The sequence below is a fragment of the Oncorhynchus mykiss genome, chromosome 31, assembly GCF_013265735.2.
Source record: "Oncorhynchus mykiss isolate Arlee chromosome 31, USDA_OmykA_1.1, whole genome shotgun sequence".
NCBI lineage: Eukaryota > Metazoa > Chordata > Actinopteri > Salmoniformes > Salmonidae > Oncorhynchus > Oncorhynchus mykiss.
Window position 1 is genome coordinate 26,786,534 of NC_050571.1, and position 14,558 is coordinate 26,801,091.

Genomic DNA, 14,558 nt, shown 5'->3' on the forward strand with positions numbered 1-14,558 from the left:
TGTTGCAGTGGTCTAAGACACTGCATCTCAGTGCAAGAGGCGTTACTGTAGTACATTGTTCGAATCCAGGCTGCATCACATCCAGCCGTGATTGGGAGTCCCATAGGGCACCACCAAATTGGCCCAGATTCGTCCAGGTTTGGCCAGGGTAGGTTGTCATTGTAAATAAGGATTTGCTCTTAACTGACTTGCCGAGTTAAATAAAGGTTAAATAATATATATATATTTTTTTTAATCAGGAGGCTGTTGCCATGGAGACTGTCCCCTACTGGTGGTAACCATAGAAACTTCCTTGTCTGGCTCCCACAGCGGGCGAGGAAGAGAGAGGGTTGTTTTGGCAGACATTAACCCTTGAACTCTCTTCACCGCTGTCTCCCTACCCTCTCCAAGATGCAGGATGAAAGAGAGGAGAGAAAGAGAGAGATAGAGAAGAGGGTGAAAGATGATAAGCAACAAACATCATCTGCAGCTCAAAGACCCAGATGACAGGCAGCAGAGAATAGACAATTGAAAAGGGACAAGAGCTCCCTGATCTTTCAAAGCTTCGTGCTTGATAAACAGCCATTAATCATTGAGCTACAGTAGCAACGTGCTGGAGAAACACTTAGGTACTCCAGAATCTAAACCCCATAATGAGCAACGTGGAAATCAGAGAACACAGTCAATGGTTAACAGTCTGATTGGAATATTCCTAGATTTCTAAATTAGCCCTTTGGAGATCAGCAGAGTTCGTGAGAATATGCAGTCAGACACCATCATTTGTACATCAAATCAAACGTGTTTATGAAGCCCTTTTTAAATGAGCAGATGTCACAAAGCGCTTATACAGAAAGCCAGCCTAATACCCCAAAGAGCAAGCAATGCAGAAGAAGAAGCACGGTGGCTTGGAAAAACTCCCTAGAAAAGGCAGGAACCTAGGAAGAAACCTAGAAAGGAAGCAGGCTCTGAGGGAGGCCAGTCCTCTTGCTGTGCTGGGTGGAGATTAATTTACAAGTTACTGGATCATTATAATACATACGCAGGGCTCATCTAGCGACTTGATAAAGATGTATATCAGTATGGTATTACTTAGCAGTATTGTTCCAATGTTATGCTTGTGATTTCACTTATACTTGTCCACTGTACTCTACATACCATTTACCAACCATTGCTCTCTTCTTGGTGGACCGTCATTGTGATTTACTAATGCATTATGAGGCTTCACTGTATCCACTGTGCTCTATGGTCAAATGAGTTGACCTCTCAGTATGCATAGTCAATAAACAATTCATTTCAGAGTAGTTGAATGGGTTTGATGTAAAAGCTGGTGTTCTTCAGGAGAGATCAACGGGAGTCTGGCCGTTCAGCAGGGCTGAGCCTTTCTGACTGGGCACCACAACACAGACAGGAGTGGACGTGTGGGAGAGACTGAGAGTGAAGTATATATGCCTATCCTCCTCCTCTGACCAATGCAGATCAATGTCTGTTCTCTCTCTCTCTCCCTCTCTCCCTCTCTCTCTCCCTCTCCCTAGCAACAATGTCCCACCGTGAGGCAAATATACTGATGTGCTCTGCATGGACGAATACCTGTTTCCAAACAAGCTGTAAGGCGACAACGTCAGTCTCATTTTTATGAAAGAAAACTTTATTGAGTGATTTATAAACAAAACACATTACCACTGTATCCATTTAGGGCAAATAAAAAAACGGAAAGAAATGCAATTTCACAATTTTACAGTCATAGTAGATGAGCAGGTGTACAAAAAAAAGGTTTTACAACAGATCAGTACTGCCCAGTCGACCAGGACAGCACCACCATTGTTCACCACCGTACTCTAACTAAAGAATGACAGCGTGAACGCTCACTAAACACAAGCATACACTACATATACCATTTTTACATTGGACTTTTTTTCTGTCATTTTTTTAACATTTTATCTGTTGAAAGGGGGTGGAAGGGAAAATATAGCTCATCACAGGATCATACATATTTCAATTACAATATTAGTGTTAGGTAGAGCATCATGTCAAAGCCGGACACAAAACGTATTATTATAATATTATTTATTTATTTTTTTGTTTCCTTTTCTTTGCTTGTTCTCAAAAACGAAAATTATATTTTGGTAAAACAAAATGAACAGAGTTGCATTCAAGGCCATCACACTATAGCATTTACAAATATCTAAGAGGTTACGTTAACGTATAACACCACTGTGGAGTGTGTAGGATGTTATATGCACAAGATGCATGGTAGAGACGGTACACACAAATATCTCCTTTGCGAGTCATGAAGTAAAATGATAATACAAAATAATAAAATCATAACCATCTATTTCTATATATATATATTTCTCTATATACTATGTTTCGTTTGGGACTTACATGCAGCAGCCACTTTAGTGGAGTGAAGTCATACTGAGCTGCAGAACTTGGGGGGTGTGGCAACAACTTACAGGCAAGGGAAGGAGGAACCAATAGAAGCAGGGCTGAAGCATGTCTCCACCCCTTCACAAAACCTCCTGAAAGAGGATTGGTGGGATAGAGCTGTGGGGTAGGAATCCTTAGATGCTCGTATTTAGTCATTAATAATGTAATAATCAGGTTACACATCGCATTTATTAATGCAAAGTCCATGTATGAAAAGCAAGTCTAAATCTACATTTATCGTGTACATAAAAGCCAATGGGTGGCCTACTGTTTTCATATATGTTTACCCAGGAACATGGAGGACAGGGATAGCCCTCAGCACCATGCCCCAGACCTCCATCCCTGTCCCCATCCCACCTCGTCCCCTCTCGCCAGTGACCACAAACAGGAATGAACAGCATAGTATTCACAAGTTAAAAGCACTCAACCGTTTTGCACTTAGAGGCATCTGACATTGGCTAACAGAGTACTGGACCACCGGCACCGACTGGGTTCTACAGGCCTCACACATATTACTGATCCCAGCACACCACAAGGTTCAGAGTAGGCCTTCCCAGTTCACCCTGAATGAACAGGGGGTTAGAGGGGGGGTCTATGGCCAGAAAAAGAGAGAGATGAAGGGCAGGGGGGGACAAGAAGAAGCACTGCAGATCAGTTAAAGCTAACAAAACAGAGAAGGAAATCGTGGCTCTTCTCCAAGAACAAATAAAAAGAGAAAAAGATTCACAAATGTCATCATCATCATCATCACGTGAAGAAGCAGTCTGTGGTTGGGGTAAGGGAGGGGTGGTGTGGGGTTGAGGGTGGAAAGCTCAGGGGAGTGGGGAGGATAGAGATCAGGTTGGGTATCAGGTAAAGGATGGTTGCTACCAAACATTCAGAGCAGAAAGCATCAGGCTTTTGCTGAGTGGCAGGGGAGAGATCATCTTTAGCTAGAGACACTCCTGCTATTCAACAAGGTTCCAACTGAGCCCTGATCAACAAGCTGGATCACAGGCCAACTCAGCTGGACTCGTCTCTTTCGTTCTCAAGATAATCTGAAGTGTTCCTCCTTTCTCTCATTCCCTCTTTCTCTGTCTTCGCATTGAGCTGTTGGCTCCTTTGAGAGAGAGGGATTTCATTGAGCTGTTGGCTCCTTTGAGAGAGAGGGATCTCATTGAGCTGTTGGCTGCTTTGACAGAGAGGGATCTCCTTGAGCTGTTGGCTGCTTTGAGAGACAGGGATCTCATTGAGCTGTTGGCTGTTTTGAGAGACAGGGATCTCATTGAGCTGTTGGCTGTTTTAAGAGACAGGGATCTCATTGAGCTGTTGGCTGTTTTGAGAGAGAGGGATCTCATTGAGCTGTTGGCTGTTTTGAGAGAGAGGGATCTCATTGAGCTGTTGGCTGCTGTGAGAGAGAGAGAGAGAGAGATCTCATTGTCCCAGAACAGAGTATTGAGCAGACCAACCAGGAGTTATTGCAGGGGATGCAGCTGTGTCGATCCTGAGAGGCTAGATCTACAGTACACGTGTGTACTGCTAAGGAGACTGTACTGCTGGGGGAAAAGCTTGCGTTTTGTATTAAACATATTGTTATTTGTTCGCTGTTGTTTGTTGGCAGCTCCTAGATTTTGTACCTCTCTCCAGGTCTCAGGTGTTCTCAGTGTCCATGTTTGTGAGTGTGTGTGTGTCAACGTGTATGTGTGTATGATTGACAGCCATGTTTTCCTTGCCGGCTCAGGGAACACTGACAGATAGAGAACGCGATAGGAAGCTGCAGCAGCAGTGTCATGTTAGCCTTTAGCCTCAGCTTTAGCGACTCTCTCCTGTGCTATTTACAAGTGTGAGTGTCCAGCTCTAAACATCTAGCGCTGTCTGTGTCTTCGATTGACTTTCTTTTCTTCTTCTTGACATTTGCTTTTTTTGTTATTTTTCCGAGGCTGGCACAGAGCTGTTTTCTTCTCATCCTCAGATTTTATTTTCCTTTCAAAGAAAAGAGATTATACAACATGGTGGGAAAGGGTAATACCGAGGTGCCAACGTATCCGTGGGAGAGAAGGTGAAAAGCAGAGGGCAAGGGGAGACAGTAGCTCTTGTTCCCTTGCTGAGAAGAGTGGGAGGGTATTATTTGGCTCAGGGTGTATAGGCAGGCACCAGGGGGCATGGAGGAAAATGCATCAATACATTTTTTTCTCATCAAGGCATGATTATTAAGCAATCACCCAAGACAGGGATTTGGAGGAGACGTTAAACTACAGTAATCTTGGTAAAGCCAGATTATTATCAGAGAGAGTTAGAAAGACCTGGGCTATTATCTTTGTTCCAGGGGTGGGTATTGAGCGGAGGACGGCAGTGTGACTTTGTCTGCCTGTCTGTGTTACTGAGCCAGAGATGATGAAGTTGAACTGGGGATCTCTCTTTTCACCTGTTGTCTCAAATACTTGTATTTTTGTTACCAGGTGGACTTTGGTTGCTACCTCTGTTTTAACAGCTCCCTTTCCTTCTCTTCCTCTTCCTCCGCCTCCGCTACTCGTCATCATCCTTCCCCTTATCCTTCTTATCCTTCTTCTCCTTCTTCTTCTTCTTCTTCTTCTTGGCCTCCTCCTTCTTTCCGAAAGTGATGAAGTCGCTCTTGTCGTCCTCTCCTCCCTGCTGGCGGATTGAGATGATTGCGGGGGATCCGGGGATGATGAAGGCTTCGGGGGGGACCTCGCCAGGCTTCAGGTGCTGGGGGGGCCCACCGGGACCGCCTGCACCGTAACGGAAGTGCCAGCTGTTACTATCCACTCCGGCTCCCATGGGCGGGGACGTCTCTCCACCCTCAGCATCTAGGGAGAGAGAGAATGAATGGGGGTTATTGGTGTTGAGATAGAATCATCAATCTCATCTATGGTGCATAAAGGGGGTTGTAAGATCGGTGTTACTGTCATTGTCATGGTAATGGACACCACAGAAAAGCATGAGAAACCTCTGCCATATCAGACTGCATACTGTGATAATGCATCATGACACAGTCCACACTGTGCTGCATAGAAAAACCACAGGAGTACTCTGATAACCCTGACTCCCATTGTGATGTCACTAATCGGTCACTAATCCACATAAACAGCCATAACACCCCTCAAAAGAAAGGGGTGGTGACTCAGAATGCAAGCTTTCAAATGCTTCCACTGGTAAACGGCTATACAGAATCAAAGCGTCGGTCACACCTGTCCTTCCCACGTCTAGCGTCCTCGATTGGTGCTATGAGATAAGACATGAATCGCTCCATCACGCCGGGAGAAGCAGGGGAAGGTCAGGGAATAAAGACATGGCATTTGAAAGGAAAGCCAACAAGCAGTTTACAGACTGAGTGCTTGTTCTGGGAGATGACTGTGCTTAAACTTCCATCACAGATCACCACTGAAGCGCTAAACTAAAAAAGTTCAATACAGACTTTTCCTGTTCAATAGAAGTGGTTATGGCCAGCACAGACTGAAGAGCCTACATTATACACAGTATACAGCTGTGTGTGTATGTGTGTGTGCGTGCTTGTGTCAAAATCAAATCAAATGTATTTATAAAGCCCTTTTTACATCAGCAGATGTCATAAAGTGCTTATACAGAAACACAGCCTAAAACCCCAAACAGCAAGCAATGCAGATGTAGAATGACGGTGGCTAGGAAAAACTCCCTAGAAAGGCAGGAACCTAGGATGAAACATGGAGAGGAACCAGGCTCTGAGGGGTGGCCAGTCCTCCTCTGGAGATTATAAGAGTACATGGCCATTAAGGCCAGATCGTTCTTCAAGATTTTCAAACGTTCATAGATGACCAGCCGGGTGTGTGCTTGCGTGTGTGTGTGCAAGATGTGTCAGTCAGTAGCTTCAACAACAGTGAACTAAACCCTCTCCAACACTCAGTATTTTAAGTGGTCTCCAGTTAGTTAAACAAGGCTGTACTCAGTGCTTTGAGACAGACAGGTGTGACACAGCCTCTCTAGACTGCCCCCATCTCTAGACACATGTCATGACTCACTGCAGCAGAGCAGAGTGACTCTTGGCTCAGCTCTCAGTTCTCCCCTCCCGACCCCATCAGTCTACCCAAGGAGAGAGAGCACTCCCCTGTACACATAAATAATACAATTAAAGGGGCGAGAGTGCACATAAATAACTTCTCATTAAAGGAGATGGGGATGGCAGAGGTGCCTGGTCGGTCAAACTCACTGTGACGCTGCGTTATTCAAAGTGTGTGTGTTTGTGTGTGTATGTGTGTGTGTGTTGACAACCCAGGGTGCTTGTAACAAAGCTCCCACATCAACTTGAAGACCCAAGGATCCAGACAGGATTGTTCTAACTACTACCCCGTTATGTCTTCTCAGTCCCCTAACACACATAAAACGAGATGCGCGCGCACACACACACACACACACACACACACACACACACACACACACACACACACACACACACACACACACACAACAGCAAAAAAAACTCCCCACAACACTTTCCCTCGTTCCTCACAGCTATGACCTAGTTTCTACACTTCCTTCACGTTTCTCCATTTATTTCTCTCTCTTTTTTTGACTTCCTTCCAAAGTGGAGTTTACCAAAACTGTATTCACCCAAGTAGAATGAACTGTGTCTGGAAGAGGGAGTGCTGGCCTCATAACACCCAGGGTATGGAAGCCCATCTCACCATTCCCTGTCCTCCCCAACCAAGCCTCTATTGGACAGTTAGTAGGGCATGTCCTGCCCTGGTATAGTCTAATAAAAAAACAAAACAATTTTAACCTTTATTTAACGAGGCAAGTCAGTTAAGAACAAATTCTTATTTACAATGACGTACTACACCGGCCAAACCTGGACGACGCTGGGCCAACTGTGCGCCGCCCTATTGGACTGCCAATCACGGCCGGGTTGTGACACGGCCTGGATAGTCAAAGTACTTTCAGCTCAAATTCCCATCAACATAACTTTTTTTCTTGACAGATGTGCTAAAGGCAGCCAAAATACCTTGGATACATACAGCACCAGTCAAACGTTTGGACAAACCTACTCATTCAAGGGGTTTTCTTTATTTTTAATATTTTCTACATTGCAGAAAAGTAGTGAAGACATCAAAACTATGAAATAACAGATATAGAATCATGTAGTAACCAAAAATGTGTTAAACCAATCCAAATCTATTTTATTTTTTGAGATTCTTCAAAGTAGCCACCCTTTGCCTTGATGACAACATTGCACACTCTTGGCATTCTCTCAACCAGCTTCATGAGGTAGTCACGTGGAATGCATTTTAATTAACCAGGTGTGCCTTGTTAAAAGTTAATTTGTGTAATTTATTTCCATCTTAATGCGTTCGAGCCAATCAGTTGTGTTGTGACGAGGCAGGGGTGGTATACAGAAGGTAGCCCTATTTGGTAAAATACCAAGTCCATATTTTGGCAAGAACAGCTCAAATAAGCAAAGAGACATGAAGGTCTGTCAATCCGGAACATTTCAGTGCAGTCGCAAAATCCATCAAGCGCTATGATGAAACTGGCTCTCATGAGGAGCGCCACAGGAAAGGAAGACCCAGAGTTACCTCTGCTGCAGAGGACAAGTTCATTAGAGTTAACGCACCTCAGATTGCAGCCCAAATAAATGCTTCATAGAGTTCAAGTAACAGACACATTTCAACATCAACTGTTCAGAGGAGACTACGTGAATCAGGCCTTCATGGTCAAATTGCCGCAAAGAAAACATTACTAAAGGGCACCAAGAAGAAGAGACTTTCTCGGGCCAAGAAACACGAGCAATGGACATTAGACTGGTGGAAATCTGTCCTTTGGTCTGATGAGTCCAAATTTGAGATTCTTGGTTCCAACCTCTGTAATCTTTGTGAAACGCAGAATAGGTGAACGGATCATCTCCGCATGTGTGGTTCGCACCATGAATTATAGGGGAGGAGGTTTGAGGGTGCTTTGCTGGTGACACTGTGATTTATTTAGAATTCAAGGCACACTTAACCAGCATGGCTAATACAGCATTATGCAGCGATACGCCATACAGAGCCTTGCAAAGTATTCACCCCTTTGGGGTCTTTCCTATTTAGTTGCATTACAACCTGTCATTTAAATGGATTTGTATTTGTATTTCATGTAATGGACAGACACAAAATAGTCCAAATTGGTGAAGTGAAAAGAAAAAAATGACTTGTGAAAGGAAAAAAATAAAAAAGGGAAAAGTGGTGGGTTCATGTGTATTCACCCCCTTTACTATGAAGCCCCTAAATAAGATCTGGTGCAACCAATTACCTTCAGAAGTCACATAATTAGTCAAATAATGTCCATCTGTGTGCAATCTAAGTGTCACATGATCTGTCACATGATCGTAGTATATATATATATATATATATATATCTGTTCTGAAAGGCCCCAGAGTCTGCAACACCACTAAGCAAGCAACACCATGAAGACCAAGGAGCTCTCCAAACAGGTCAGGGACAAAGTTGTGAAGAGGTACCGATCAGGGTTGGGTTATAAGAAAACATCTGAAACTTTGAACATCCCACGGAGCACCATTAAATTCATTATAAAAATATTGAAAGAATATGGCACCACAACAAACCTGCCAAGAGAGGGCCGCCCACCAAAACTCACAGACCAGGCAAGGAGGGCATTAATTAGAGAGTTAACAAATAGACCAAAAATAACCTTGAAGGAGCTGGAAAGCTCCACAGTGGAGATTGGAGTATCTGTCCATAGGACCACTTTAAGCTGTACACTCCACAGAGCTGGGCTTTACAGAAGAGTGGCCAGAAAAAAAACATTGCTTAAATTAAAAAAAACAAGCAAACACTTTTGGTGTTCACCAAACATATGGAGTAAGGTACTCTGGTCAGATAAGACTAAAATTGAGATTTTTAGCCATCAAGGAAAACACAATGTCTGGCACAAACCCAACACCTCTCATCACCCCAAGAACAACATCCATGGTGGATGCAGCATCATGCTGTGGGGATATTTTTCATTGGCAGGGACTGGGAAACTGGACAGAATTGAAGGAATAAAGATTGGTGTTAAGTAATGCGATGTTCTTGAGGGAAACCTGTTTGAGTCTTCCAGAGATTTGAGACTGGGACGGAGGTTCACCTTCCAGCACGACAAAGACCCTAAACATCCTGCTAAAGCAACACTCGAGTGGTATAAGGGGAAACATTTAAATGTCTTGGAATGGCCTAGTCAAAGCCCAGACCTCAATCCAATTGAGATTCTATGACTGGTATGGTATGACTTAAAGATTGTTGTATACCAGCGGAACCCATCCAACTTGAAGGAGCTGGAGCAGTTTTGTCTTGAAGAAAAGGCAAAAATCCCAGTGGCTAGATGTGCCAAGCTTATAGAGACATACCCCAAGATACTTATAGAGACACATCCCCAGAGACTTGCAGCTGTAATTGCTGCAAAAGGTGGCTCTACAAAGTATTGACTTTGGGGGTGGGGGGGGGGGGGGGGGATGAATAGTTATGCACACTAAAGTTTTCTGTTTTTTTTTGTCTTATTTCTTGTTTGTTTCACAATAAAAAAAAATATTTAGCATCTTCAAAGCGGTAGGCATGTTGTGTAAATCAAATTATACAAAACCCCTTAACATCTATTTTAATTCCAGGTTATAAGGCAACAAAACAGGACAAATACTTTCGCTAGGCACTGTCCCTTCTGGTTTGTGCTTACTGGTACTATCATTGGTTTTTCAACAAGGCATGACCCAACACACATACAGGCTGTGGAAGTGCTATTAGACAAAGGAGGAGAGTGATGGAGTGCTGCATCAGATGACCTGGCCTCCACAATCACCCGACCTCAACCAAATTGAGATGGTTTGGGATGAGTTGGACCGCAGAGTGAAGGAAAAACAGCCAAAAAGTGCTCTGCATATGTGGAAACTCCTTCAAGACTGTTGGAAAAGCATTCCTCATGAAGCTGGTTAAGAGAATGCCAAGAGTGTGTAAAGCTGTCATCAAGGCAAAGGGTGGCTACTTTGAAGAATCTCAAATATAAAACATATTTTCATTTGTTTACCACTGTTTTGCTTACTAAATGATTCCACATGTGTTATTTCATAGTTTTGATGTCTTCACTATTATTCTGCAATGTCGAAAATAGTAAAAAGAAAGAAAATCCCTTGAATGAGTAGGTGTGTCCAAACTTTTGACTTGTACTGTACATGTACAGAAGAACGGGACTAGGTTTTAAGGACTATGAAGCACCCCATGGGGCAGAGCCCCATCCCTTGGTACAGGGCAAGAGTTCCGTGAGTCAGTTTTGATCAGCCAGTACAGTCTCATCTAGCAGGTAGTAATTGATGTTGCCAGAGGGAGGCATTGTCACATGGCTTCAAAGAACAGGAACAAGACAACAGATCTAGCCTGCCTCCACCTTCACCACCTGCACCATCACCTTCACCACTTCCACCACCTCCACCACCTCCTTCACCCCTCCACCATCACCACCTCCACCAAAATCTCCACCTCCACCATATCCACCACATCCACCACCACATCCACCACCTCCACCACACAAAGCTCACAACTAGAACACCGATGCATTCTAAAACTACACTATTCCTCTCTTCTCTGGCTTTATCTCTGAATTCATAAGGAACCAAAATAGTTGTTTCTTACCAAAGCATTTTTAAGTGCTTTAAACAGCAGCTGAGGGACTAAGCAAAAACACATTTTATGACAATTAGTGACCATTAAAACAATTAAAACTATGGATTATGATGATGTTTACAAATCTCTTTATCCTCCCCTCTTCATCTTTCTCTCCTCTGCTCAAACCAATCCTCTCATCCCTTCTCCTCCCTCTCCATTTCCCCCCCACTTTTTTCTCTCCTCTCTATCTCTCTCCCTCCTTCTTCCCCTGCCGTCCCTTCTCTTTTCCTCCCCCTCTCCCTCCCTGCTCTCACCCCCTCGGTCCCAGCCCGGGCTCTCTGCTGGAGCTGCTCAGAGTGATGGATTGTGGGAGTAAATCCAGGCCAGGCGTGGGCAGCGTCACGTCCCCTGCATGGCACACACTCCTAATCTCTCTTATGGAGTCAAACACTGCAGGAAGTCTTTCAGGCTGATGGGATGGTGTCCTATTCACCTCTCTCATACATAGCCTACAGAAGCTGTCCTATTCACCAACCTAGTCTCTGAGCATTTTATATTATTCTGTATGTAAATCCGGGACACTCCATTTTGTATGATATATTAAGTTTGGTATGGTATGTATTAATTTGTGGATGTCCATCACCCATTTCATATGATATGTTAGGAGTCACAATTCGCATTATGTCTTATGAATTTGCAAAATGTACAATATGTTACAAATTTGCTAAATGTACGATATGATATGACTTTGTAAAAAGCATGACATGTTACGAATTCTAGCTAGGTGGCTAGGTCACTAATGCTAGCTAGGGGTTAGGGTTAGGGTTAAGGTTAGGGCTATGTTTAGGAGTTAGGTAAGAGGGTTAAGGTTAGGGTTAGGGCAAGGGGAAAGTTTAGCTAAAAGGGTTAAGGTTAGGGGAAGGGTTAGCTTAAAAGGTTAAAGTTATGGTTAGGGGAAGTGTTAGCTAACATGCTAAGTAGTTGCAAAGTAGTTAAAAAGTAGGTGTGAGTGGCAAATTAGCTAAAATGCTCAAGGTGTCTTTGATGAGTTTCACATTCGCAAACTTTGGATTGCTAGACGTTCGCATTATATGCCTACCCATCCACCATGACCAACCACCGTGCTTTCGTTTTTGTAAAGTAAACACCTGCCTTATGTAACCATACCAAATGTAACATACCACACTAATTTGACTGTCCCGGATTGACGTTTACTATGTTACGTCTAGTCTATGAGACCAGGCTGTATTCATTCTCGTACATAGTCCTCTTTCTCTACTCTTCTCCCCTACATTGTACACTTGCTCACTTCCCTTCGTGGATTTAAAAGGAAATGACTGGTGTAAGAAATATGGCGGCAACTCTCTAACCAACGCTCAAACTAATCCAATGCTTTTTTAAATACATGGAGAGGATTGCACAATTTGAACGCAAGGAAGGAAACATTATAGAGAATATCCTCACTACTACCAGACATTTTGCATTGTCTTCTCTGTCAGAGGGCACATACCACAGACTGGCCGACAGACACACGGACACAGACACTATAGTTACAGCAGTCACATAGTCCTACTTCTCACTTCCGATTCTAGACAGGAGTGCTATCTGACCTCCACTGATTTTGTCATCAGAGCCATGAGACCTATGAATAGACAGAGTCAGACAGACAGAAAGACAGAGGGTGAGGATAAGAGGAGAAGAAGAGCAGGAGACAGACACGGTCACTGCTCTCTCTCTCTTTCTCTCTCAGACTCAGAGATAGTGAGAAAGTCATATTAATTTGCTGTGAGAGATCCCACTCTCCCTCTCTGTATCAACCTCAGCTAAATTCCATTATCTGACTCCCAGACAACATTGTGAACTGATTCTGCTCTTTGAAAGGGAGAACATTAAGTGAAAGGAGGAATGAGAGGAGAAAAGGAAAGACAGCGATCCTAGAAAGTGGTAGGGTATTTACTCTACAATGCCTTTGCTCAGCTTTCCTGCCCCTAGGTAATTTCCTGTCTAAAACGGCTCAGGCAGATGATGAGACACCCGTGATACAAACAAAGAGGATTCCAGAGAGTGATGACTCACTGCGAGAGAGAGAGAGCAGGCATTATGGCTTGGTAGAATAGCCTTATAATTGTCTCTGACATATCATGACCAAGCCAAAAGCCCCATGACTGGGTCTGACTGCACATCGGGATATCACAATCCAGGTCCAAATTAATCTAGCCACCTCTCCTCCCTCCACTCTGAATCCATTAATGCTACATTACTTGCTTGTCTATATCTTTCTATCTTTTTTGCTCACTGCCGTCAAGTGTCAATTAGATTAGATTCAGCCATAACAATCAAACAGAAAGAGAACATCTGACTGTGTTCCATCATCACATTCCTCGCCCATCACAGATCCACACACGGCCACAGCGACAATCTGATTTGTCGATGGCTGTTGCAGTGCAAAAAAGTCTCTCTCACTGATTCTCCCTCCCTCCCTTCTTCCCTCGCTCCCTCCTTCCCGCTCTATCTCCCTCATTTCTTCTGACCTTTCGTCTAATCTAGCGCGAAACCTGGTCCAGCAAACACCCGTCCCTTCCAGTTACTGATAGAGCATGCATTATGCCTATCACTGTTGTGGAAACATTATTGTGATTGGAAATTAAACCGCTTGTCCATCACTGATCACTAAGAGGCACATTAGTGATGGGAATGATTTGTTTTACACTGAGATGATCACAGCCTAACACCCTCTCTGTATCAGTGTATCTCTCTCTGTTGTGTTTCTACATTTTTCAGTCTCTTAACAAAGATATAAATCATAACCCGACACTCTCACACTCCAAGTCTCACACTCCGAGATTTTTTCTCTCTCAGAAGCAGATATAGAAAGCAATACACTTCTCTAATGTAGCCGAACTCTCCCTCTCTCTCTCTCTCTCACGGTTTGTTAATGTCTCCCCTCTTCTCTCTGCTATCCAAGGTTTTCACAGTGACTTAAATCATCCAGGAGCTCCATTTTGCCACGTCTACTTTATTCATCCCCTCGCCTCGCCCCACGATCTATTGGCCGCTTGGGCAGAAGCGCAGTGGAGCGCAGTGCAGCGTTACATAACAAGGGGAGGAGAAGGAGAGGAGAGGAGGAGGAGGAGGAGGAGAGAGGAGGAGGAGGAGAGGAGGAGAGAGGAGGAGGAGAGAGGAGGAGGAGAGAGGAGGAGCGAGGAGGATAGAGGAGGAGAGAGGAGGAGGAGGAGAGGAAGAAGGGAGAGAGGAAGTGCAGGGATGCAAGTATGAAATGTGATCCACCCAGAAAGGCAGAAAACAGTCTACTAAAAATTGTGAAGGTGCAGATTTTTTTAGAGAGAGAGGCACTGCAGTGGTGCAGGATACTCGTCATGATAGAAAGCTCTCCGTGCTGGGACCACACCCTTCTCTATCAAAACACATATGCTATGTATGTGCTCTGTCTGTTTGTGCTCTGTTTGTGTGTGTGTTTGTGTGTGTGTGTGTGTGTGTGTGTGTGTGTGTGTGTGTGTGTGTGTGTGTGTGTGTGTGTGTGTGTGTGCCCGT

General features: G+C 44.0%; 1 protein-coding gene across 13 annotated transcripts in view; it reads right to left on the reverse strand.

Annotated features, from left to right (window-relative positions):
* Positions 1-1,601: 1,601 nt before the first annotated feature.
* The window catches only part of LOC110504859 (protocadherin alpha-C2), a 187,298-nt gene continuing 174,341 nt past the window's right edge, over positions 1,602-14,558 (reverse strand). For all 13 annotated transcript variants that reach the window (XM_036969644.1, XM_036969643.1, XM_036969653.1 and 10 more), the window contains one exon: positions 1,602-5,213. In XM_036969644.1, coding sequence (XP_036825539.1) covers positions 4,912-5,213 — 302 coding nt within the window. In that variant the 3' untranslated portion in view covers positions 1,602-4,911. The remainder of the gene's footprint in view (positions 5,214-14,558) is intronic.